Here is a 26,930-nt window from a genome sequence, read left to right as displayed (position 1 = left end):
GTCTCATTAGACACAATTTTAAGGAAACATTCTTTAATTGAGCCCTTTGCTGCTTTTACTGATGAGTCTGACGCCTGCGAGAGTCAAACTGGAGCTGAGAATCAACAGTTTGGTCACAACAAACAAACAGCCTGCTGGAGTTCACTCTCTACCAGACTCCTGTCTCAAAACCAGCTATAAAACAAAAGCTCATTTAATAAATCTGCACACAGCCAATTTCCTGAAACTCACAACAGATATATTAAATAAATACTGAGAGGAGCTTTTGAAAATGCATGCACCATTAAGCAAGTTCTTCTAAACAAATGGGACTGGTGCTGCAGTGAGTAGCTTCAGTCCTCATCTGTTTTAAAATCACAAATCACGTCATAAATAACAAGCTTGTTTTCTTATTTTCATGTCAAAATGAAACAAGAAACAACCTGATGTTTGATTGTAAATGCTGCCTTATTGTTCAGAGCAGTGATACTGGTGCCGCAGGGCTTTTCCTGCAGTCACCAGCAGGTATGTGGAACGATTGTGGAGTTCAGCTACTCAGAAAATACTAGAAATCATGATTTGATCAAGTATACCTATGTATTTGCATTTAGGAAGACTATGAATAGATGAATAGGATTAAAGTTGTTGTGATGCTGATCTTTAGAATATTTATTTATAACAGGTCTTCCACCAACCAGAGTGAGGTGTAACACCTTAAATGAACCATTCATTCATTTATTTCCTTGGAGTCTTTCTTCTCTGCACTGGTTACTTGACCTAAAGCAGTTTCAGTAGGAGCAAGAGGACTGCAGACTGTCTGGGGTTTTGCGTGGGCTCTGGGCAGTAGGTGTGAATTGATGGGGCTTACATGGTGCATGTCCTGGAATTAATTCCCCCTGTTGGGCAGTTTCTGGCTGCACACATCCACAGGGATGCTGGCATCAGGAGACGTGACACGCCGTTTAACAGCCCTGTGCTTTAGTCACAGATGCCTGCGCCGCCTTGTTGGAGCCACTGGGTTTCCATGCAGATCCTCTCGTACAGTCACACACACACACACACACACACACACCCTTCCCTGAGCAGGGCAGAGCTCTCAAAGGGAATCCAGGCCACACGCGACCCCCCTCCGAGCCCCCACCTCCACCCCAATCAGCCTGATTTCACCCACATAGCCCACAACGGTGCCTCGGGTCTATTTAGGTCATTTGCTTAATGCTAGTTTACACGGACAGAATAAAGGCTTATCTGCTTTAGAAAACTCCAGAGAGGGGCTGAGGATAATATTTTATGTGTCTGGTGTCCTTTATCACAACAGCACCGGAAAAAGATTACACAAAGGCATTTATTGTCTGTCTAAGCCTGAGAGGAATGGCTGAAAATTGGAAAATTTGCCATGTATTTGTTTTTAGATAAAAAAATCATAATTTGAAAAAGGGAAATTTTCAAACACCCCGAGCCATGAATTGTATTATAATTATAACGAAGCTAGTGGAGCCATCGCTGGCACATTAACTCAACCGACTGACATTAACTATGTGAGTTGACAAAGCTATGAAATTAAATTCTTGACTGCCTGGTACATATAACCTGCATGTCAGTGTGTTATTTATGTTCAGCCAAACATGGTTTAGTCCAGTGGAATGCTCCTTTTTACTGCCACAGGGTGGAGAGAGTCTTTCTCTACATGAATCTTTCTTGCTAACAGGTTAACAACAAAGTTAAAGAAACTGGTTTGGGAAAACAGTCGGACATGAATACTGACAAACTGAGCTTATTTTAGAACCAGTTTGTAATTGTACTTGTTTAAAACTGAATTAATAGAACGTAGTCACAACTTAAAGCTGCCATAATATCAATAATGGGTCAAATAGAGTATTCAGATTACTTTTTTGTTGTAATGAATAATGTAATGAGTTAGTTTTGCAATTCAAGTGATCAATTAATTAGTTAGATTTTCAAATAAGCAATCCATTACTGTTAAAATAGTAACATATTTCTCTGTTTCTTTTGTTGCCACAAAAAACAAACAAAACAAATAAAATTTTCTCTACTGGTAGCTGCGTACTAGTAGAAGGTGTCCAGTACCGCGATGTTTTCTATTTACTTTCATGTACTGTAAATAATTCAACTGTTTTCATTGCAGTTGAATTGTAAAAATGACACGTTGTATGAACTTGTTAGGCTGCATGCATTGAGCCCCGATACGCTCTTGATTTTATGTTTACTTCTAATCAAACGTAATTGTTAATAAAGAGCTGTAGAGGGGATATTGCATCTGTCATTCCCAGTTTACGGGTCATTGATTAGGATACGCAATGACGCTAAAGTCAATACATTCAAGGGCAGATGACAGACGGAGACGCTAAACGCGGGTCCAGAGAGGCGGAGACTGTGGATGGACCGTTGTGTTCAGGATAATGTGAGAGTGTTTAGTCGTTGCCTTGACAACGTGCGTCCATGAATTTGAAGCTTCTGGAGGAGCACTGTATGGATATTAAGATCAAATATCAACAATCTTTCTGCAGACTCTTCCTTTAATATTGTGCAGACCACCAATACAAGCCTTGAATTTAATTTCTAGGCATTATTAGTCCTGACAATCATATTTTATGCTCAAATCACTCAAATCTCTTAGCCGTAGTAAATTAATATCTGCAGTTATTGATGTGTATTCTTCCATCTGTGTGTGTGTGTGTGTGTGCGTAAGTTTGATTATGTCACATTGATATGAGGAGGGTCACATGGATGGACCACAAAACAGGAAACAAAGCCCACTGGCTGCATGGCTATGTAAGGTGAACTAAGGGCAGAAAAGAAATAAAGAAATCCAATTTTGACTCAGGAAGGGAACAAATTACCCGTTCATGACAGGCGTACTAATAAGAAGTGTGATCGATACTCCTCTAACGAGCCAGCTACATGAGTACAACAACCCTGATGCTTAAACCCTCTGATTTGCTTCTGGCATCCAAAGCAAGAGACTCTAAGCTAATGGACTTTGATTTACAAGATTATCAAGATTTACAAGTTTGGTCTGGCTTTATTGGCATATTTCTCTACTCTCCCTCAGTCATGCTCTGCTCTTCTCTCGCCTCCTCAGTTTGCAAACCTGAAGTAGAAAACTTAAAGTAGCTTCTTTCTTTTTTTGACTGTGTTGGAGCGTCACAGTAAGCCTCTCTCTCTCTTTCCAAGACAAAAATAGCCGAGCAGCTTTGTGTGGTCCCTGGTTGAGGAGGAGAGGAAGAGCTCAGTGCTGAGTGCAGCAGGGAAGCCATGAAATGCTGGACTGGTGTGACTGGTCAGCATTAACTAAGGGGAAAGGAGAGGAAACCCAGTCGACCTCTGGATGAAGGGAACTGCTGGAGCTCTGTTGATCTCTGTCTGACACCCAATGACTAAGACAAAGTAAACACTGGATGGCAACCATTTACCGATCAATTTAGTGATCTGAGCTGTTTTTTCAAAGTGTTGACTTCAAAATACTTCAGCAGGATTAGTCTTCACTCATTAGCATGTTGAGAACGGGAAGTTATTGGATTTAATAGGATGTGAGGATCGAATATTCCCCTCATAAGTAAAGCAGTGTGGTTCTTTACTTGTGTTGTTTGTAGTGACTGTGTGTGCACTCGAGGTCACCAACCTGAAAGAAACATCTGCTCACTCAGGGCTCAGGTCGGCCTCAGGTTGAATTATCTCTTTCTTTCTTTGTTTCTCTCTCTGATGCTGCCAATCATCTGTGTCGATGTGTGTCATGTGTTGCAAGTAGTTACACAATAAAACACAGCTAATGTGTTGCATTAGCCTGGTGAGCTAGCGGACAGTAATGGATAACAAAATGAAAAAAGGGGAGCTTCTTATAATCCCAAATGATTTGGACTCCATGGTGGAAACATTCTGACCTTGTTGTGACAACAGATAAAAACTTCTGACCTTCGGTTCAGCTGGGAAAGATGTTTACGAGCCACATTCATCTGGCAGATATTCACAGAAGATGAAGCTGATCCACTAACCCATAAGGCAGCTAATTTGTTATTTTGAGATGCTGCAGTGTTGACTGGAATGTGTGTATTGCCACTAAACTTATGGCTAATCAGCGAGGATAAGTTATATAATGTATGGTTTGGTGGGACACCTTCACATATTCTGTGTTGTCAGATTAGTCATTTTTTATGTGAGAGAAAGTCTTTTCCAAAGCAAAGGCCTGCAGATTTATATAGTGTGCAGTTCTTGGCCAGCTGCAGTATTCTCCAGTGGATACACTGGTAACCCTTCTTATCTTGTTTGATGCACTGGTTTTAAATGATCAGCCTCACTGTAACTGATGGTGGCCTGATATTCAATCACACAAAGATTATGATCTGTGTTACTCTTTCTTTTTGTAATAATGTGCCCCACAGATGTCTTCCATATTATATAATAGATGTATACTGTAAATGAATATGATGACTATTAGATGTCAGTTTGAAATCCAGAACAGTGAGTGATACCACAATAACTGACTGTCACTCTGTGTTAATGTACACAATATTGTTTATTCATCCTGTTATAGAATAAAGGGTCTGAAGACTCACCATCAGTGAATGTAAGCTCAACTAGCAAGAATCACTTCTTTTACCTTGTAAAATAATGATCTGCTTTGTAAGAATTTCTCTCTTAGCGCTGCTGCTAAATGTTCTTCTGCTTCATTTCAAGGTTTCACTTAAAGGTGCAGTGTGTAGAATTTAGTGGCATCTAGTGGAATGGACTTGACAGAAAGGGAATATAATATTCATAAGACTGTAATAATTATGGACATAGCTACCATGATGTCACCCATTGGTTTCTGAAGACTGGTTTTGAAGCTCAAAGGGGGCGGCTCTGGCCGTCGCCATCTTGACATTGCCTGACTCCGCCTCCAAAATGGGCAAAGAGGTGGAGCTGAGGCTGCTGAATGAAGCCTGGTTGCTGAAACGAACCTGTCACTCAAAGCGACCATGTCCTTAATTATACATAACATTATGGCTTAATAAAATTTAAACAGCATTGCGTTTTAAACCATACTTTACTGTATGGTCAGCTGCTAGAATGATGCTGCATCGTACACAGATGACTTGTTAATATGCGTATTTCTGCAGTGCAGTTGGACTCCGCTGCTATCGACAGGTCAACTCAAACTGACAGTGTAATTATTGTGCCATCACTTCATCCCAGGACAACCATCCATCAAGGGTCAAGCATTCCCACTACATGCATGTGTTTTCATCCTACATGCATGAGCACAGACACGTGTGTGCATGCAAATAGGTTCTAGATTCAACCATGCTAATGGGTCACATATCTCCTCACTGCTGAGGTGGATGAATCTGTTTCACATCATTTCACACAGCGGTTGAAGGATTTATTTCATAAACACTATGCAGTGTATCTTTGTTGTTTATAGTTGTTATCTGCAGATAAACATTTACTGTTTTCACCCCTTCAAATCTGACATCATATTGACTCCAGCAGCCAAACATCTGAGATCACTGTTGTGGAAAAACAATGCAAGTGTAAATGTATTGTTTTTCTCACTGTTGAGTTGCTTTCATGACCTTTGGGCACTTGAAAACTGTTAAAAGCTCGACTGTGTAACGTCAGACACAGTTCACAGAAGATGAATCCCTCATTTCTGAAAAACAGGCTTTTTGATGAAAGTTGAATGCATCGACCCTGCCAGCAGAGAGCCTGATAAATCACTTATGTGAAGGATTTCTTTTTATCCAGAGTTTTTTTGTTGCTGCAACATGCTGTATTGTGACAGTCAACACTGATTTGGAATAACATTTACCTAATGATGAGGCATATCACTCAGTCTCCAGATACTTTCCCCTGACTGATGTGTACACTATAAAAAATTCACACTGCATCTCAGCAACCCATGTAAATGCTTTACTTTAACTGATCTCACAGCACTTGCAACATCACATGCAAAAGACAAATTACATCAATTTGTCTGTGAACAGCAGCTCCGTGAGGCTGCACTAAACGCTGACATCAGCATGCAAACATGCTCATGATGACTATGTGAGTTGAAAATGTTAGTTGATGTTTATCATCTTATTTTAGCTTTCTAGCATACTGCTGCTAACATTTGTTAATTTGCACTAAATACAAACGAATGTCATTAGTTTTGTAGGTATGAGGTCATAAACCAAAGTATTGGACAAATAAAAATCTAAAAAAGTGATTCACATTCACTCTGCATCCTCCAGGCACCATGGACATCTGTTCCAAATTCTATAGTAATCCATCTAATAGTTGTTGAGACATTTCACTAATGACCAAAAACATCAAGCTCATGGTTGCACTGGAGGAAAAGTCAGTAGGATTCATCCTCTGGGAACCATGAATGTCTCTGGCAACCCATCCTTCATCTGATGAGATATTGGACCAAAGTGGTGGACCAACCTACCGCCAGACGTTTGTCATCAGGAGGAGCCACAGCTCTAGCTGCGCTAAAATTACATAATAGCGAGGCAATGTGTTTCACTTTCACTGCATGGTGTCATTTTAACTCAATATGGTTGTGTGAAGGGGGGCGATATGGTTGGTGTGTAGAGTGCTGTACTCTGACTCATGCTGTGTCTCCTGCTATGCCTGCAGAATACACTGTAATGTCTATTATATTCATCCAGGTTAAATCCAGCCAGGTTGTACTGTCTGACAGGAGGAGAAGGATTTATTCTGTTTATCCTGGTAGCTTGCTCCATGCTCAGGCCAGAGATATGAAACAGAATGACATATTGTGATGCCAGAGCTTGACTCCCACCTGTTTCCCCCCTACAGTCCCTTGTGTCTCTGCTCCACGGTCACTAACAGAACAAGCACAGATGCTTTCATCTGTCCACTTTAACACCCAGTGCTTTCACATCACATACTGTATGCCTCCTTTTAGAAACAGGCGCATGGATTCTACAGTTCAGCTGCCTGATATGTCTTTGCTCATTCATGATGCCCAATTTACCAGCAGTTTATCTGTGGCTTGCTCCTCAAGATAATCCTCTCTGATTGCTGGACAGCAGATTCTCTGCTCCCTAAAAAGGAGTCTGTTCCCATAACAATGACTCACATATTGATGTAAAAATGAACGAGCTGATCAAGAGATGGCCAATTATTGACAAATGGTTATTGATGAGGGCAGACAGGTCTGTCCACAGTCTTCTTCTGTGTTCTCTCAGGAATGGTAGTCGATGTGCGAGGTTAGCCTGGGGAGTAATCAGCCCCTTGAGGCTCCATCCTGCCTGCCACAAATCACCGTCACCACCCTCATGATTCCTCTCTTCCATTCAGCCTTTTGTCAAACAAGTAAAACATGCACATACAAATGATCACATCTTCAAAGCATGAAAGAACACTCTCTAATAAGCCTTGACAGTTTCTCTCATTGCAATTCAGGCAACATATTTACTCTGTCTGTTCAAAAGGAAGCTGGATTCTGCTGGTAGCGTTTGTTATCTGTACAGTAGCAAAGGCTGGTGCAGCTGTGGGAGAACTCTGCTGGGAGATAGACTGGTGCTTTGGACCATCAGGGTATCCCTGGGAAACATCCTGCGCCACATTTTAAAGTCCAAATTTCGCACATCATAACGACAGCATGGCTGTCCCGTGTCTAAATGAAATATGGCTCTTGACTCATTTTAGAGAGCAGTATTAATTCATCCTTTGCAGTCTTTAGTTTAGTCAAAATCCACAGCACAATGATCACTTTTTAATGGTGCTTTCAGGTGGAGCCATGAAACGCAGGTGTAAATAACAGCAGTATTTGTTCTTATTGGCAGCCTGATGTAATGTTTTCTCACCTCAGACAGGATTTTATGACATTTTACAACCTGGTACATTGTTCTGCCATTTGTCCATCAGATGTTGTCGTGGACTCAACTCAGGACAACCAGTGATCACCAGGAACACCATAGCAACCAGATAGCAGCCACTATCAAACACCATGGCAACTCAACTCTCACCACTGATATTTATCACTAATTGAGTGCAGATTTCTGGTGGTGAAACTGTACATTTCTGATGGTATAAATTGTCAAGGAATCCCAAAATGCATCATTACTTTTGGTCTCTGTCTGCTAGCAACACAAACTGGTTGGAATAACTGTCTAGTCGTGTGCACATGATGATTAGTGTTAGGGTGATCTCTAGAAACAGGACCAACCCGTCAATATGTAGGTCAGTGCAACACCTTTAGATTTGTTAGATGTATAAATGGACTCGTCTGCCGTACATAGCATGTTGAAATTAGTTATAATACAATTTGACATTTGATTTGAAAACGACTAAAATGTTCATTTTTCCTTTTATATCACAAGACAAAGAATAAGAAGCTTCGTTGCGTCTGTCGCTCTCTACAAAGGCAATTTGTCATCGAGGTGTTGAAAGTGTTGAAACGAAATTGAATTTTTTTTTAATACTCAAAACTTGCCAGTGCTGACAACTGCAATGGCTTGATTTGAAAAATGACATCACCCTAATGTTGTAGAGACTGAATAATGATTTTCAGGTAACGACTTCATCTAACATAGAAAATGGAAAAGAATAAAATAAGCTTGGAGATATACAGTAGTGTTTTGAAATGAACTCATCAGTTGGGGAGCTGTGGAATGACTCGGGGGGGCACCTGTGGTTCTGGAGGCACTGGGAGGCTAAATATTGAGCATGTACAGCCCATTGTGTGCTGAAGCAGAAAACAGCCAGGGCTGAGGCAGGGGGAATTTTCTGTGCCGTATTTTCCCAGCACTCATCTCCCGTGTAATGGCTCCGTGATTTACAACAATGCACAGCAGGAGCTCTGCAAAGAGTTGGGCCATTTTTACACCTTGGGCCCATTAGCTGCTCAGTGGAGGGACTTTTACAAACCACTTTATGAGTGCAAGGTAGGCAGATATTGATGACAAGAGCAGCTCCCAGGCATGACAATCAAAGGTTGGCTAGGACAAACGACAAAAGGCAGCAACACCGCAGAGAGAGATCGCCATGCTTTTTATTATTCGGCCCCATTTCACCGATCATCAAGCCTCTAATTAATCCCCCAGTGTGCAAAGAGATAACTCAGTTGGCTGTGCAGAGCAGGCAATTGTCAATCTCCAAATGGGGCAAGTGCCTGTCAGTACCTGCTTTCTTCCTCTCTTTCTTCTTCATTCTTCCATTGATATTCTCTCTGGGGCCTGTTGAAACTGATGCTGGATGAGATGCCAGCCCTCATTTCATTTAATTAATTTAATTCCCCAGATTCGCCACTCACCGAAGGGTAATCAGATATTCACTTTCATTTCTTTCACTGGTGAAGAAGGCTGGCCCGTATGGTACGTATAACGTATAGATACGGGGATATATGTAGAGGGTTGCCTTAAAACAGCCTCCATGCACCCGACTGTCCCCCATGAAATCAAAGGAAACCTCGATGCTGTAAGCAGACTTCTTATTTTTAGATTTTATAAGCTGTCATTTAGGTAAACTTTGAGCTGCCACAGATGATTAGTTGGAGAGAAAAATGCTTCTTTGTATCATTTCTAGTTTTGTAGGTTGTTTCTGTTGAAAAGGATCAAGAAGAATGATGTCAGTCAATTACTGGGCTCCATTTGTTGTTATGCTTATTTTCAATTTGCACATAAAACTCAATATATCACAAAAAGGTTTTTATGCTCGGTTGAGGTGGAAAAGCTGATGAAAAGCGACAAAGTGCAACTGAAAGAGACTGAACAAATAAATCATGACGTACATGAAACTGACTCAAACGTCCAGTGAAGCTTCTGCATCGTGGAAACATCAGATCAGTGTGGACCAATGAGATAAATACATACATACATACATACAATAAATACATGGAACAAACAGAAACGCCATGCGGCACTGGGCTGGGAAGCAAAACCAGGTAATTACAACTTCTGGGTCCAAAAATTATCTTTCACACACAATCATTAGAAAAAGTAAATTTAACACTAAACATCACTAAATATGAGCTACAAATAAAATAAAATAAAATATCCATAATTTTCTAAAATTCTCATTTTAAATGCAATTGAAACTAGTTATATATATATATAATATCTCTAATATAAATTCTCATGTACATTTTTCACAGTGTTGTTTATTGTTATTTATTGGAAAGAGCAGTAAAGACATGGGCCCGTCTGACCCAGAGACTCCTGGATGCATCAGATGTACAGTAAATGTACCAGTCTGCAGCTTTTCTTCCATACATCCTCTAGTGAAACATAAAAGGTTTCTTCTTTTTCCTTATGAAGCTTTTTCTGCTGTACAAAGTAGCTTCAGCATCTTCTGAGATGTCGGTTATTTATTATCAGGAACAGTGGTGCGTATGTGTGTGTCCTGCATTTTCACACCAAAGTCCTCATGATGCTTTTTCTGCGTTTTTTTTTTTTTCCACGGTGGATTATTAGATGCAAATGTGTCCAGCTCTCCAGTATTGTACAATAAAATTGTTTCGGACAGGTGACTTCCTCCAACACAGACAACACAGACAATGATAAGCTGCAACACAGCCGAAGCAAGCGAGGCTGTTTATCACGAAGGGGGAATTAACTTCAAAGGGATTTGAAAATGTCCATGTGGAGTAGGCTTGAGGATGAATTATGCATGAAATATGCTTCACTAGAGTAATGTGCTGACACAATTTGTCACACGCTACAGGAATACATAAGTTGCAGAGTAGCCATGTTGGAGGAGTCGATGCAGTCAGGTGGTGTGGTTTCTCTGGGCTGTTGGAGGTCATGCAGCTGTGTAACCTACACCGACTGCACAGTGAATTACTTATGAGACCCTTCCTCGCCTCGAAAGGAAAGCTGGAAGCCTTGATATACAGTAGCTTTGAAAATTCTTACTCTTGACTTTAAGTCTGTGAGTTTGCTCGTGTGTGTGTGTGTGTGTGTGCAGGGCGGTGCAGTGCTAGCAGGATTTGAAGGCTGGGCTTGAGGCCATGTATCATCCCCAAGCTTCTTTAACAGCCTGTCCTGCTGTCAGTTTGAGGAGGATGCACATTTGAGCAATGACACTTTGATGGAGAGGAAGGCAAACAGCAGCAAGGATTTTAGATACTTAGACAAAAATCTGTTTTCTGATTTCAACACTTCTCACTCACAACAAGATGTTGTTGTCGATGCTCTCTAGAGTGACTCATCTATTGAACATGTTCATCAGTAATCTGTGAGACATCATGCAGCGCTGGAGAGGCATTTATTGAATAAATACTTCTGTTATCCAGAAGTGTCAGAGCACTCAAATGCAACACAGTATAAAATGTTCTCCTGTACAGTAGATATATATTCAGGTAGTGAACTGCTAATAAAGAAAAGAGTGACTCATTTCACAGTGACGGCTTTTACATGTATAGGTCATAATCTGCCCTCGGCCCCATGGAGGAACGTCTCATTCACTGCATGGACTCAGTCTCACATTACTCACATAGAAAAGACAAAGATGGGCGACTTAACCAGACGTACATTTACCAAACCAACCAGTTCGTCCTCATCCTTCACAGAAAAATGAAAAACCACAAAGACACACTCAAAAACAGGCCACTGATATGATATGATATTATTTTATTAATGTATTAACAGACACAAAAACAAACATTGAAGAGATAACGTGTTAAAGTAAAAAGACTTATTTCCCAAGATATGAAAAGATAAAGAAGCATAAAGAAGCTCCAGTAAAATAATAACTCCCACCTCAAAACACACTCAGAAGTGAGATTTATGCTTTATGATTAAATAATGATACTTTTATAAGCAGAAATAGTTGGGTGAAGACTAAGTGGTTGGTTTGGTGAATGTACATCTGGTTAACTGCTGCACCTCCATTAAACAGCAGCACACAGCTGCTTGTCTCGCTGCTCCATGTGAAACATCTGTGTCTGCCTGCAGGACTGTCTTCCTACTCTGACTCACTTATTCTTTTACAGAAATGATTTACTGTAACGCAGCGTTGATGTTACCATCAATACATCAGTTTACAGTAGATTCCCTCGTTTCACTGAGCAGCAGCAGCTTCATTAATGACATTTGTGTTATTAAACACTGTTTGTCAGCATGTTGTTGACATCAGAAGGTTGCTATAATAACAGGTTCCCACTCTGTAATAACTGGATGTGGGATGAAACCAGACATCATAACTGGCTTTCTCCAAACCACAATATGATGTTATAATTAATACGGTTATAATTGACAGTTTTTATTGTGTTGAAGATGTTTCATGAATCAGAAAGGTTAGTGACATGAGTTGACTGGAGTAAATGCTGAGTAATAGTTATTTTGAGTGTTTATTTATTGGTTATAATGGAAAAACTCACTTGTTTCAATGATTAGGTGAATTATTGTTTTGTAATGAGCTATAATATCATATTTAACACCTTCACAATTATAATAAATGCTTTTTGTAACAGTGAACCTAAATAATCCATCATGAATCTTTAATTAAACTCTTCACAACAACATGTTTAATAGTTCTGGTTATCTTGAGAGAGAAAATGTGCAACACATCCACATTTGAAGCTACTAAGATGCACTGGGAGGCAGATAACTGGACGTGGTGAATAGAACTGAACTATTGAACGATGTAGAATGAATCTGCAAACCAGGGACAGAATCATTAGTGTATTTGTTATTTTCAGGCCAGCAGAGATGTGCAGCGACTGCTGTAGGAATCAAACGTCTGTCCTGCTGCTTCGCAGGCTGCAGTTAGCTGTTAGCCGCACAAACAAGAGGAGAGAGATGTATGCATAGGTCTCCGAGGTGGCTCGTAATCCAGCTGTAGGCTGTGAGTTTGCTCACTGGTGTAATGAGGTGCTAAATTAGACAAATTGAACTCCTCCTGAGACCTTAACATTGAAGCTTACTATGTTTTAACTGGGGTTTGCCAGCTGCATCATATCAAATTAAATATGGCTTAATTTAAGAAGAAGTGATGTAAAATGCCTTGAAGGGGAAAATACACTCTTTGAATGAGATCATTTTTGCTGAGAGAATATTCCACTAATCCTGAATGTACTGTAATTAAAGCAGGTTTTACAGCAATGTAAAGCATTAGATTGAGTGTATATTCATACATATGAATGACACCAGTGGATCAGAGCACCTCAAGTTAAAGCAGAATATAAAATGGAAGGAATCCATTACTGGTGTTTTTTCACTTTCAGTGCCTTTTTTCTGAGGTCTTGAGGTGGTTTTCTGTTTTTTGTAGATATTCTTCCTTCTTCCATCTTACATTATTGTGTGCTTGAAAAATTAGGTTTATACTCATATCTCATACATTTACTCTGTAAAGGAAACGGAGTGTCCAGAAGAGAGAGGATGGATATATAGAGGACATCAGTAACAGCTGAGATTGAGGTTAGGCTAACCCATTGTTGCTATCTTCAGGGTTAACCTCCTTCACTCCTGCAGCAGTCGGGGAAACAACAGATGAGAAGCTTCAGTATTTACTGACTGACAGACTGCAGCCTGAACATTTACTGACAGACTGCAGCCTGAACATTTACTGACAGACTGCAGCCTGAACATTTACTGCCAGACTGACACCGTTTCCTGCTGCTGCGCTCACATCCACCGTCACTTCTCTGCCGCTCGCTCTACTTACTAAACTCTGAGCTGCCAAGAAAAACAGCATTTTTAAAAAAAAAAAACATAAAGGTGAAAAGTTGAAGAGTTGCAAAGTTTCTATCAGGTTTTACTGACTTTATATCCTTTGACTATATCTGCATTAGAAGGACGTTGTGTAGAATAAACTCAGTGAATCTGTGTTGAAAGTCGTGTTTCTGCTGTCGTAGCGCAAGCTTAGTGAAACTGGAGCCACATTAATGATTTGTGTGTTTTTGTCCTACATTTTTGTAGTTCCTTAAAAGTTATGTTCAGGAGATCTAATGTTCAGGAAGGTTCAGTACAAAAGACAAATAATTTTCTGTGTACAGGCGGACGTCTGACTGCACAGGATGTCGTTGTACTCGTATATGAACCACATTAAGCTCTGCATTGAAACGAGTGCGACAGTTTGTTGTGTTGTCGCTGTTCATGAGACAAACTCAGCAGGATGTTCCTGTGATTACTCTGCTTACCTGAAGACAACATGTAATTCCCACTGCACAGACAGAGGAAACAGCAGTGATTACAGGCAGTAAAATAAAGCAACAAAAACAATGCTAACTGTCAATCTGCCGTGTTTCCGCCCCTGGTTACACCGTCACTGTGTATCCCATGGGGGGCACACTGCAGGTTTCCCATCTGCGCTCCGGTGGTGCTGTTTATACTGCCTGTGAGACAGACAGCTGCTGGTTTGTCTCGACAGTCTTCAGTGGTTTGAGCGACTGAGTAAATGTTTTCTGCTGGCCAGAGAGACATGAGGACAGAAACTGTGTGATGATAAACTGATAAGATGAGGCTCTGTGTTGGTCCAGGCTGCAGGACTGATACATGAAGGCTTCCACTCATCTACTCAATCACTCCACAACGGGGATTAGACAGCAACCTTTTGACGCCGGCTGTCAGAAGATAACTGAGGGGGCTTTGTTGAACGACCCTTGTGACCTTCATAAAGGTTCACAGGAAAAAGGGATTTTTGAATCTTGTCAGCAGTGGATAAAACCAGCTGCTCTACTCTATATCTCTACCTTCTAATTATGCCATCAACATATTGCTGAGATGTACAATTCTAGTCCCACATCTCCAGGTATTTTCTTTTGAGACTTATGGATCATTTCTAACCAATCAACTATAGCCCCTTCAGTTTCTTTAGTCATAACTGAGTCTTGAAACTAATTGAGGAAAAAATTCCTTTGGGGTTTGGTTATTTAATGTTCTTTGTGAAATGGAGCGATACAGTTGCTGATTTGTGCTGCTACTCACCTGCAGCAGGTCTATACTTTTAAAAGGTCAGCCTAAATGTTCCCTAAGTGCCCCTCTGGTGTTCCTGTAGGGACACACCACACCTTATGTGCAGACATCTGTGGCTAAAATGTGAAGCTCAGCATTTCACTTGACTTGCACTTCTGCTTGCTGCAGGAAAATAAAACCATGTCTCTCTTTTCCTTCTGTGTTGCAGTCAATCACAGCCTACGCTGTCACATGGGCGCATTGTTAACTTCAGCTTTGGTTGAACAATGAATCACAGTTTGTGGTGTGTTTCAAATGTCTGTATGTTAGATTACCTAAACCATGTGTTGAGAGTCTGAGTGCACCTCAGACAACTAGTGTCATATTAAAAACTGAGTGTTTTGGGGAAAATGTGGCAGAAAAATTGCTTCAAGGATAATTCTGGTTTATTACAGGCTCTTATTTTAGTAGTTTGGTTACGATAAACAACAACAAAGTGATACGCTGTCATATCAATACAACAGCAGTCAGATGATCAGACAGGTTGTAAACAAGCCAACAGTTTAACAAGATTATCTAAACTACTTTATTTGGAGGTAAAACTGAAAGTGAGTGCATGTGTAATATTGGTAACAAATACAGTACAGCAAGTATTGTAAATCAAAGCAGGCTGTCTGGTCTGTAAACTGTAATGAATGTTTACAACAGATATTTGGGTGATAAGTTTACTGCTCAGCTTTACTTTATCTACCAAATAAGTTTGATTAACCTGTTTGATCATCTGACTTCTCAAGTTTAGCATGTTCAAGTAACTTGATGAGTACAATATATTATATATATTAAAACTTACAAAAATAAGACTGAAGTTAGATACAATGAACAGTAATTATACTTTACATTGAATGAATGGTTCACAATCAGCACTGTCAGCAATTATTTTTGGGCAAGTATGGAAAGTTTATGATAAATTGTAGACTTTTACATAAATAATGAGCCTTTAACTCTGCTGTCTGAATATGAGACCTGTCGTGTATCACTGATCAGTCTGACCCTCTCTCTCTCTCTCTCTCTCTCTCTCTCTCTCTGTTTCCCTCCTACAGTCTGAAGAATCAGATATGCGTCCAGTGAGCGTGGGACGAAGACAAAAAAACAACTATTGGATTGATGTCAGACAAGCTGTGGTCAGCTTGCCCTGCTTTTTTCTGCCTCTGCCCTGCTTACGCTCCCCTCCACATCGTTTCGATTTCTCTCTCTCTCTTCTCGTCTTTCGCTCTGTCAGTTTCCGGCCGCCCTGACAAGGAGGAAAATAAAGAGATTTTTTTTTGTCACACTGTAGCACTGCATCTACTCTCACCTGTCGGTATACGGTACAGTTTAAACAGTTTCTCTGCATTGCTGGCCACTCTTAAATCATTGACCTTTGACATTCCACAGCAGCTGTGTACTGCGGTCTTTTATCCACTGACAGTCAAGAGCGCTGAAGTGGATCTGATACACAGCAGCCTTTCTAAAAATGCATGGACTAAATTATACTTTACTGTCCACAAGAGATGCTAAGAGTACTGTAAGTGAAACTTTGACTTGAGAATATGAAGGTTTTTTTAAACTATATATAGTTTTTGTTTGCTTTTACTTGAATGAAACAGCATATTTGTTTGAAATTAAAAGAAAGGATATACATCATTCAGCATTTTTGGGCTTTAATTTTGAATTATGATGCTCTTTTGCCCTCATATATGGTACACACAGTGTAACTTAACTGTAATGCTTTTAGTGCATATTTTCAGTTGAGTTAAATCCCTTCGTGGCCTAAAGGGGTTGATGGCAATAATGGACTGGTTGGACTCTTACTATACGTTGTAATGGCATTATCTTCTACTGGCTGTACTGAATGGTAAATGACTTCTGTGTAGTGCTTTAAGGAGACCAACAGAATTGATACGATATGTCTGCATCTACACAGGAACAGGAGATCATTTTGAAAGCTTAAAATGTAATTCTTGTTAGTTATAAATTCGGTAGTTTTAGCCTTGAACCCAAATAATAATAACATCATACTCACCAGGTTAATTTACTGACGTTTGTGAACAAAGCAACACTGATAAAAATAAGTGAGACAAAGCTAAAAGCAAACAGACACGTTTTAAGCAAACTAAGCTTAATGCTAAAATTATTACCCAAACTCCATTCATCCATCCATCACTTCTCCCCTGCTGGTACATGTCCAAGTCATAGTGGCAGTACAGGCTTTATTCTCAACCATGTCCTCTTATCACTCCAGTCTGTTGTGGGTCTGAACTATGATCTTCTTCCAGTTAGACATGACAATCCTAATCAGACACCCAATCCACTTCAACTGACTCCTTTCAACTGACTCCAAAGGAGCAGCAGTGCTACTCCAAGTTCCCTTTGGATGTCGAAGCTTCTCACCTTCTCTAAGTCTAATTCATTACAGCCTCCTGCATCTCTGATCATTTTCCAAAGTACATGACCATCAGCTGGTAAATCATCACTGCAGTCTGTGTCAGCGTCCTAATTAATGCTGACGTGACACCAATCCATGTATTGCTCCATCTCATGAGTCATCTTACCTTCACTCATAAAGATACTTGGAACTCCTTCACTTGTGGCATCGATTCCCGACCCAAAAGGAGCAATCTGCCATTTTCCCACAGAGCACCGTGGCCTCAGTGCTGTTAGTCATCCCTGACATTTCATACTCGGTTGCAAACCAACCCAGTGTGCACTGCAGGTCACTCCTGTTGTAGCCAACAGGTCCACATCATCAGTCCTGAGACCACCCGACCAGTCATCCCCCCCCCCCCCCCCCCCCCCTCCCTGGCCAGGATCCTGTCCAAACCCAAAACGTCCATCGCAGTTTACAGCCTGACTTCCTTCTTTCCTTCCTACCTACCGTGGTTGTACGCACACAGATTTCCACTGCAATAATAAAAATATTTGTGACATTTTGGGAAAGCTTTTGGCTTGTTTTCAAGCTGTTCCAATCATCTGACTACTTGAGTTTCAGAGCGGTTGCAGTGTTCCCAGATCTTAGCAGTTATTTTGGTGAGTGTACAAAACAATGAAAACAGTACAAGAGTACTCCACCAGTTTAGCATCACATTCTCATAACGTTGTTGGACTCACCATGGACAGATTTTCTTAAGGGTTAAAAATGCATCCAAGAGAACCAGAGATAACATCTTGTTTTATTCCACACATTCTTCTACCTTATCAAAACCTGGCGCCTACATTACACACAATGCACCACGGCTCAATTCATTCACTCTACACACTGTACAGATTTGGGTGTGTACTGCTAACAGCAGCTAATGTAGCTAATGGAACTGCTAGCCTCAAGCAGAGATGAGGAGCAAGATGCAGAGGTCTGGTAACCTCACTTCTTTCTAACTACACACCCCTACATTTGTTTTTGTCATTTTCAGACTTCAACGTGATGCCGACTAAAGTGACATCGCTTCAGTCTATCAGACTTTGTGCGTCTCTCTCTGGAGCCACAAAAGTCTTTATATGACTTTTTTTCATATATGCAGTAGTACTCTCCAACACCTGTGAAAAGATTTTGCTGTGTGAAATTGGTGGAGTTCCCCTTTAATCACTAAAGACCCAAAATTACAAAAATAACACCCCGATTCAAATAAACCAGGGTTTTACTCTAAAGTGCAGGTCACACATTATTTCAAACTGTTTAAACAGATATTAGAAACCATAAATAAAACATAAGAGTTGTTTTCTTTTGCTGTGTAAATGCAACATATACAGTCTGCTGTATGTGGTCAGTGTTATAGACTTATATAAATATTTCCTCTGGTTAAGATGCTATCATTTCAGTATGGTCTTCATCTCAGGGAGGTGTAAGTGGTTGCTTTAGTGAAATTTAACACTGCTGTTGAGAGTCGAACATTCACGTACTGAATCCATTCCACTATAGAGCCTTGTAGAATGTGTTGGTAGATAAGGTGCAATGGACTGAACCATCACTGTAATGGTTTCACAAAAGAATATTGATATTGTGGAGTGTTTTTAAGGGTAATTCAGCTTTATATATATATATATATGTATCTTATTCGAAGCTTATGTAGCATTCTTCTTTCTTACATGTCATGTTAAGAAATTAAAGATGTTGACTTTAAAGCCAGTGTTGTATAAATGAGAACTATGAGGAAAATTATAAATGAATATATTACTGTTGTGGAACAGATTAATTTGTAACTGCTATCAGTTTACAGTATAAGTGATTGATTCTACTGTCATTTTCAGTGCTGTGTCAACTGCAGAACTGTGTTTGATCAAAATATAGCTTTGACTGATGTGTTAAAGCGTTTTTATTTTGCAGAGTCCTCTTACATTTATTGACAGTAGATATCACTTGAACATAGAGCTGGAGATTTGTACTGTAGAGACAGAGAAACGAATCATTGCAGAACATCATGGATTCAAAACAAACTGTTGCTGGCTGATGTCAGAGCCGCCAGCCGATGTGAGAGACACCACCGCCGCCGACGACATTAACAGTAATTTATAGAAATGTGTTTTTTAATATTGCAAATAAGAAGTGCACGTATGATTTGTTATTGCAAGTTGACATAAAAAAAAAACTCCACTGAATTGCTTTGCTCAGCCTGAGTGATAGCATTTCTGTCCAAACATTGCATTGGATCAGTCATTTCTCTATCATCACAGGACATACACGTCTCATACACCCTCTAGTCCCCTTGTGCTCTGGGTTATGTGCTCTATTGTGTCTGAGAAAAGAATAAAAGACACTTGCAACTACACAAACTCTCTGTTGTACTGTGTTGCTTTTATTATGTTGCTTCTTCATCTTGTTTACAATAAGTATAGTGATGCTGCAAAGTTAAAATAATTACTGTAATTAGTGTTGGTAATATGCTAAACGCTTCCTTAAAAATAGCAAAGACAGAAAGCTAATAACTTACTAACAGTCCGCTACAAGTGTTCTGTTTTAATAAGATAATATTTAGAAACAAATGTATCTGGATACACAGTTGATTGGCTGATGGCTCCATGATTTCTGGAGAAATTTTGTCTCAAAGATTAATTTCAAGTCATGTTGCTGAACTCCACATATATGTGAAATGCCATTAAGATGTCATACAAGATGAGGGTGATGTTGATAACATTTTCAAACGCTTTGTATGTCATTTTATGTTGCAGTTTCAATATATATTGGTATATAGTACATTTAAATTCATTTAAGAACCCATTCATAGAAAAATCAATCATTGCTGTAAAACTTCCTTAAAGCCAATAATGACACAAAACAGTCCTGCTCATTAATTTACAACATTGCCAGCAAAATACAACCAGAGATTTTAAAGAGATCGCTGTTTCAGTAGAAAGTCTGAGTGGACACATTTCATTTTATGCCGTCATAACACTCAACGCTAGCTACAACTGCATGATTTGTTTTAACATCGACAGCAGTTTATGCTAAATAGACCACAGCTAGAAGTACATGACACCAAATTATAGGAAAAAATAATCCTACCGCCACACAAGAACACTGAACATTTCTGCAAACCACGGATCACGTCCAATGACAACAGTTTTAAAATTGTCACTTCCGTAACATCAGTGCACGGTAACAGTATGATTAATGTGAGGTAAGGATTGTGGTTATGGCAAAGACACTATGGTTAAATTATGGTTCAGCAACTAAACACTTGGTTAAGGAAAGGGTAGATTATGGTTACAGTTAATAAACGAGTACTTTAATTACAACTCTGTGACGGAAAGAGAACTTCTGCTTCGCTGCCTCGCCGCCGCTCGTTGGCATCAGACGTCAACTGTGTGGTCCAATGTGGACGTAATTTGTAGGGATACTGAGATGAGAAAAAAGGCATATATCACATCAGAAACATTCATAATTTTAATCATAATGACATATTTGTTGAGGTAACAATGTGCATAGCCTAAAGAAAGATTTGTCTTGAACCAAGAAATCCAGGAAAAAATAACATTTTTTTCTTCGAATTATTAGCAAAAATGTAGTGTTTCATACATGGCCATATGTAGTCACCCAAACACAGATGTAAGGTCATATAGGACTGTCATGTATTACTGGTAAACATACTGTATAACTATGTGTCCTCTGCACGGTTCCCCATTGACTCCAGTGTCTTACCTTACATTTCCCAGTGAAATGTCCCAGCAGGGTTGAGCTTTGTGAGTCCTGACCCATGAAGATAGATTATTCTAATTAAGCTATGCAGACAACAGTGGCCCATCAGGAAGCAAGTCTAATTAATTCACTCTTTTAAAATTTGAATAATAGCATATAAATGGGAAAGGGTCCCAAATTGGTTTCTGCATGAGGGGGTGTGTAGGGAAAGAAGCTGGAGTGTTACTGCGTATCTGTACTGACCTCTAAGGGGTCCTTAAAAGTCTCAGAACACGCTGGAGGATCTGACTCTATTCAGCAATTTGTCAGTGACACTTTTTCATGCTGAACCATCAATCATACATTACAGTTTTTCCTCGATCGCTGAGACACATTTCTTGAAATTATGCTCCCAAAACTCTAAACACAAATGCAAAACTGCACACTCATCTTCACAACATTCAAACTTCAATGTCAAAACCAAACCCTCCACTCAAAACCATGTAATCTTACATCTAAACCAAATTATCTTCAGACATCACACAGAAGCCATCAAATACACAAACACTACAAAACAGCCAGTGCACACTGGTACCATAAAAACCTGATACTGCAATGAATAATGGTGCTAATGGTTTAATATAAAGACACAACATATGAATACATTTTCAAAATTAATTCCTCAATGTACTGTAGTAAAAAGTAAATGTACTGTAAAAATATACAACTGATAAAAAACATTTCCATGTATTCACCGACATAAACCAATGAAACATAAAAAATAAATCACATTTATTCTGCCTCATGTCTTTATATATCTTCATCTAGATATCCTGAGGTTATGATTGGTTTTTTGGGAGTTGTGTGTTAATTTGGTTCCAGTTGTTAATGATGTTGAATGGCAGTGCTTTCTAAATGAGCACATGAGTGAAAACAGGGGAATAGTGTTTATAGTTTTGGGAACTGGGTCTGTGTTTTGGTAGATGGCGTCATGGTTCGGGGTGTGTAGTTAATAGTGTGATCAAGAAAAACTGTAAAACAACATAAGACTGCGAGGGTTAGTCTGGGACAGGATATTTTTGTACTGATTCATTTCAGGAAACTTTCTTTTCAGCTTCGTTGGATAGTTGAGGACCAAGCTCTGTTGTTTAGCTACACCTTAATCCTATTTCACGTTGTAGCCTCCTGACTGGCCAAATTACACCTGATGTGTAGGTATCCTTTTGATCTAGAGAAGTGTGGTTTCCAGAGATGGAATCAGATCATCTCTAATGTTCTCCCTGAATGTGATAAGAGTGATGAAGAGGACTCGAAGCCCGCAGGCTGGAAAACATCTGAGCCAGGGAAATTTGTGGGGGTTGGTGCAGCTCTATCCCTGCCTTTGAAAGAAAAGGAGGATGGTTATTTCGAGAACTGGGGCTATAAGGTGAGTATGGGGATCTTTATTCCTCTTCCCAGCTCATACCCTCACATCTATGATCACTGACAAGAAAACAAGAAAAGTGAGAAAAGAATGCCTAAATCTGGGACAAAACCCTATGTGTTCCTCTACTATGCATAGAAAATATGCATAATTACTGGTTTCCAGGACTGAAGGAATTAGGGAGTGATTTAAGAAGCTTTGCTAAAGCACTTGTGTGCCAGTGGCAGAGTTTACAATCTGAGGGAAAATGTGCAGCCTCTCTGTATTCCATGCAGACACTATCTATTGTATATGCTAAGATATATGTAGTTTATCTTGTGAGGCAGCTGGATTCACAAGATCACAACATCACACTAGAATCCATCCAGTTATGTTCTGCGCTTGTGTCCGAACTGCCGGCGGTCCAGTTTGGATCAATCAGGGAGGATTCTGGTCTCATAATCTCATGAATCCAGCTGCCTCACAAGGTAAGATGGTGATAGACAGATGGTTCATCCACTCACCTGCCAGGTATTTTTGGAAAGCGCCTGCCCTTTTCCAAGCAGTTTTTATGGGTGACTTCTCGGATGGTTCTGTCTAACAAACCATCTGGTGCGTCAGGTTAATATGTAGTGTGCTGAAACATTATTGAGGTTATTTTGGGTTGGGTTTGGACCCATTTATAATACCTACAGGCACTACACTGAATGTAACATGCAAAGTAAAGCATATCTCTGCATACTTACTTGTATTTCTATGCACAAATGCATCAGAAGCTGGTGCTCTATATGCTTCTCTAACATCGTAAAGACAATTCAAGGCCAAAAATTTTTCAACTGCCTCACTAAGCTCTAAATTGAGATAGGAGCATAATGATTATTGAGTCTTTTATGGCCATGTTTCATGATTGGCAGATTCTCTGGTCTTAATTCATCCATCTCTGTATAAAGAATATTTAGCACTCATTGCGTCTAACCACTAATGCCTCTTCTTGGAGGAAATGAAATTCTCTCTCTGCATACAAAGTGGATGAAAGTTATCAGAGAAAGTAATGAACATGAATCAATTTTTAATGGGGCATTAATAAAATATTTTTTGCCTCATAATTTCCTGAGGCTGAAACACAGCCTCCCTAAACTTCCCTGAAGCCGAGTGCTGGCTACGCTCTCATTACCGCGGCGAATTTTACATGTGATATTCAGGGAGGGAAAGCGCTGCTCACCCCACCGCAGCCACAGCACTTACATACAATACATGTATGAGGACACATATTTACCATGCTTACAAGGACACATGAATGCATAGATACACACAAAAAACCTTGTCAAGAAAAGTAAATCACTTCCTCAAGCTTACTAAAGATAAGAAAGAGCAGTAGCATAAAATAAATATGATCTCAGTTACTCATAGTATACCACCAACCGCTAACAGCATCATTACCTGCACCCTCACAGCTTAATGACATTGCCCTTTAGAAGTGATGCTGATGACTCCTTTTGAAAAATCCCCTCCAGACATGATACGATATATAAAAATACTCTGCTTTGAATAATAATTTGTGTCTAATATGTTTTTTGTGTGTTGTCTGAAGACATCCAGATGCCTACTAGGGACAGACAGTGCAGCAGGAAATGCATCAATGAATTAATTGTAATAAATACTGTTCTAGATATACAGTATGAGATGCATGTCAACACAAACCTAAATCACAAAGTGGGACTGCAACTGTGTGAGATACTCAATAGGCCTCATGCAAGAATATTTTCATGCTCTTCTCCTAAATCTGTTTTTGTCTGTGAGGTTTGATGATACAATTGTTCAACATCAGCTTCAATAAACCCTCTTAACAGGACAAACTTGTCGTAAATGGCTGGTTTCAGCCTGATTGCATCACAAAAATGTCACCAAGGAGTAAAAAGAGAAATTTCACACACTGCAGAGTTTCAAGTCAAATTTAGCAGTGTCAGTAGTCGTATTAGAGCAACCTAAAAATTGCCAACGATGTGTCATCAGAGCAGCGCTGCACTGTGACAGAAGAAATGTTTTCTAAAACATCAGTCTAAAGCAAAGTGTCCATAACTTAGATGAGTCCAGGAGATAAATAGATCTGTGTAGTTTGGTAGCAATCCACTCCACTTAGCAGCATCTAACAAATTATATAAAAATTATATACATATAAAATATAATAAATAGTCATCGTCAAATAAAATGTTGTAGTTGTTTTGGAGGGGGTTGGAGGTGGCATGGGAGGGGTTCTCTGGGGGAAGCCGATGACCCACTGAGCCGTTTTGACTCTTTGCTGCAGGTCTTTCCTGTCTGCCGCAGTGCAACTAGACTACCAGACTGTGCAGCAGTAAGTCACGATGCTCTCAGCTGTGCAGTGCTAGAAGTTGATCAGCAGTTTTTGGGGTCTGTTGCACCTCAGGGTCCTCAGAAAAAAGAGGCGCTGCTGGGCCTTCTTAACTACCTCCAGCAGCAGTGTGTATGTTCATGGTAAGGAACATGTCGCCCAGTGCAACAGAGGAATAATCCTAAAATCCTTGTCTGTAGGATCAGTTCATTCAACAACAAAACATGGAATATCACCAGCTTTATTCTAAAAGATCCTAAACCAAATATTCTGCCAAACAGGAAACCACTTCACTCCATTTCTTATGAGTCATATGTTGCTGATGAAAGATCCAGAGAGGGGAATAGATTAGCAGGCTGTCTTATCCACTTTGCTCTTGCATGGGTGGACTCCCAGATAATATCTGGAGGGAATTCAGGTTCGTCACATGTGTGTATGTGTCCAGCCACCATCCTCAGTCCACTGGTGCCCCTCACATGTTATGAAAGAAAATCTCCTATACAGAAAAAGTGTTATTCAATACTCAATATCTGTACTCAATATCTTTCAATAAGAACATTTTCTTGCTCATAAATTCCAGAAGATTAAGTTGTTCAGTGTTTTCAGCAGAAGTAAGATGATACTGTAGTCAGATGAATTTATAATAGCTTCTAACAGACAACAGGTACAATTCACTGTAAGTAAAAAGAAAGATGAACAAACACTGATTGGCTCACTTCCACCTTTTTAATCAAAGACAAATGTATTAAATAGGAGTAAACAGAAACACAAAAAGCAGAAAATGACATGACAGCAGCATAATTATGTTTTTGTACTAATACTAAACATGCATCCCCCGCTTGCTGTTGTCCTGGGGGTCTGGACCTGTCAGACTGGCTTAGTGTCGCAGGTGGGTTGTGTGTGTGTGTGTGTGTCAGTCAAATAGGCTAAAGTGGAGCAACATTCCTGTGGTGGCATAGCGTGCCAGAACAACTCCCACCAGTGAGGGCCAGCACCATCAGGCACAACACCCCGACCTCCAGAGCCCCCCCCCCGGGGGGACACACATGCAAACACGTACAGCGCCGTTCCTGGAAAAGCATCACGTCAAACTCTTTCAAATCTGCAGCAACAGTAGTGTACAGTATGTACCGGCCTCGGTTCCTGCAGACACGTGTTTTCTGTTTCTGTTAAAGATAGTGGGAACGTGTTGAGAACAGTGGATTGGGGGGGGGGGGGGGGTCCTCTCTAGGTCTCTCAAGTATTTCTGTAAGTTTTTGGGTGAAAAATCGAGTGTAACACTACGATTGCCATTCAGTCGAGAAATATTAGTTATGCTGGTATTTTGTCATAAAGTATTGGACAAATTAAAGGTTTGACCTGATAATGGCATTAGATGAAAAGTCAGACGATCACCAAAGTTATTATAATTCATCCTGAGGGGAAACATCAGTGTGAACACCAAATGTCATGACAAACCATCCAATAGTTGCTGAGACATTTCACTCAAAACCACAAATGTCAACCTCATGATGGTGCCAAAGGAAAAGTCAGCAGGTCACCAGACTCATCAGGATTTATCCTGTTGGAACTATGAATGTCTGTATAACATCCATGATGTAGATATTGGGATAAATGATAAGTTTTATTTATCACTTTTTATTACATAAGTTACTGATAACTTTGACCTGCTGGTGGCGCTACAGGAAACATCAGTGGATCACCAAAGTCATTAGAAGTCATCCTCTGGGGACCATGAATGTTTGAATAGTTGTTGAGATAGTTCAGTCTCCACAAGGTCAAAAACAGATAGAAGAGCTGTGTGTGTTTAGAGTCAGATAGCAGGACAGACTCTCAGCCTTCTGCACGTAATTCACCAAATCTCTTCAGTCGTGGCCTTTCAGGACCTTAATAATAATGTGTGTTGTTCTCCTGACCACAGAAATCTCAGATCATAAATATATAAATCTCTACTCTAAATCTTAGAGGTTTTGAAATGTGTTCAATTATTCAAGGTCATCTTCCTGGAGTTTTATAACAAATACCTGGAAGTGTTTGCAGCTTCGAGTCCACTCTCCAACACTTTCAGGTTCATTTTGCAACAAATGTTGTTCATTCATAATTGATGGGCCTAACAGGCGGCAGGATGGCCTCCAAACTAATCACATTCGATCTCAAACCCCCGGATAGCTTGAAAACATTATTACTGGGAAGCATCGAGATTAT

The 26,930-nt window shown here is 39.9% G+C and overlaps 1 protein-coding gene and 1 long non-coding RNA gene across 5 annotated transcripts in view; one reads left to right on the top strand and one right to left on the bottom strand.

The window, feature by feature from the left end:
• Window positions 1–15,961, top strand: part of zmat4a (zinc finger, matrin-type 4a) — a 127,041-nt gene extending 111,080 nt beyond the window's left edge. For 3 of the 4 annotated variants that reach the window (XM_044361965.1, XM_044361982.1, XM_044361989.1), the window contains one exon: window positions 15,929–15,961. In XM_044361965.1, the coding sequence (XP_044217900.1) occupies window positions 15,929–15,956 (28 nt within the window). In that variant the 3' untranslated portion in view covers window positions 15,957–15,961. Of the gene's footprint in view, window positions 1–3,174; window positions 3,891–15,928 lie in introns of those variants that run through there. The other variant, XM_044361974.1, reaches the window with a different exon arrangement.
• A 198-nt stretch (window positions 15,962–16,159) lies between these two features.
• Window positions 16,160–23,195, bottom strand: LOC122989241. The gene is made up of 3 exons (XR_006404990.1): window positions 23,122–23,195; window positions 20,998–22,968; window positions 16,160–20,695 (listed from the first exon to the last, which is right to left on the bottom strand). It is a non-coding gene; the product is annotated as an uncharacterized LOC122989241 (long non-coding RNA).
• Between the last annotated feature and the right edge of the window lie 3,735 nt (window positions 23,196–26,930).

This window comes from Thunnus albacares, chromosome 2 (assembly GCF_914725855.1).
Source record: "Thunnus albacares chromosome 2, fThuAlb1.1, whole genome shotgun sequence".
NCBI lineage: Eukaryota > Metazoa > Chordata > Actinopteri > Scombriformes > Scombridae > Thunnus > Thunnus albacares.
Note: the sequence above shows the minus strand (reverse complement) of the source record. Positions and strands in the feature narration are given on the sequence as shown.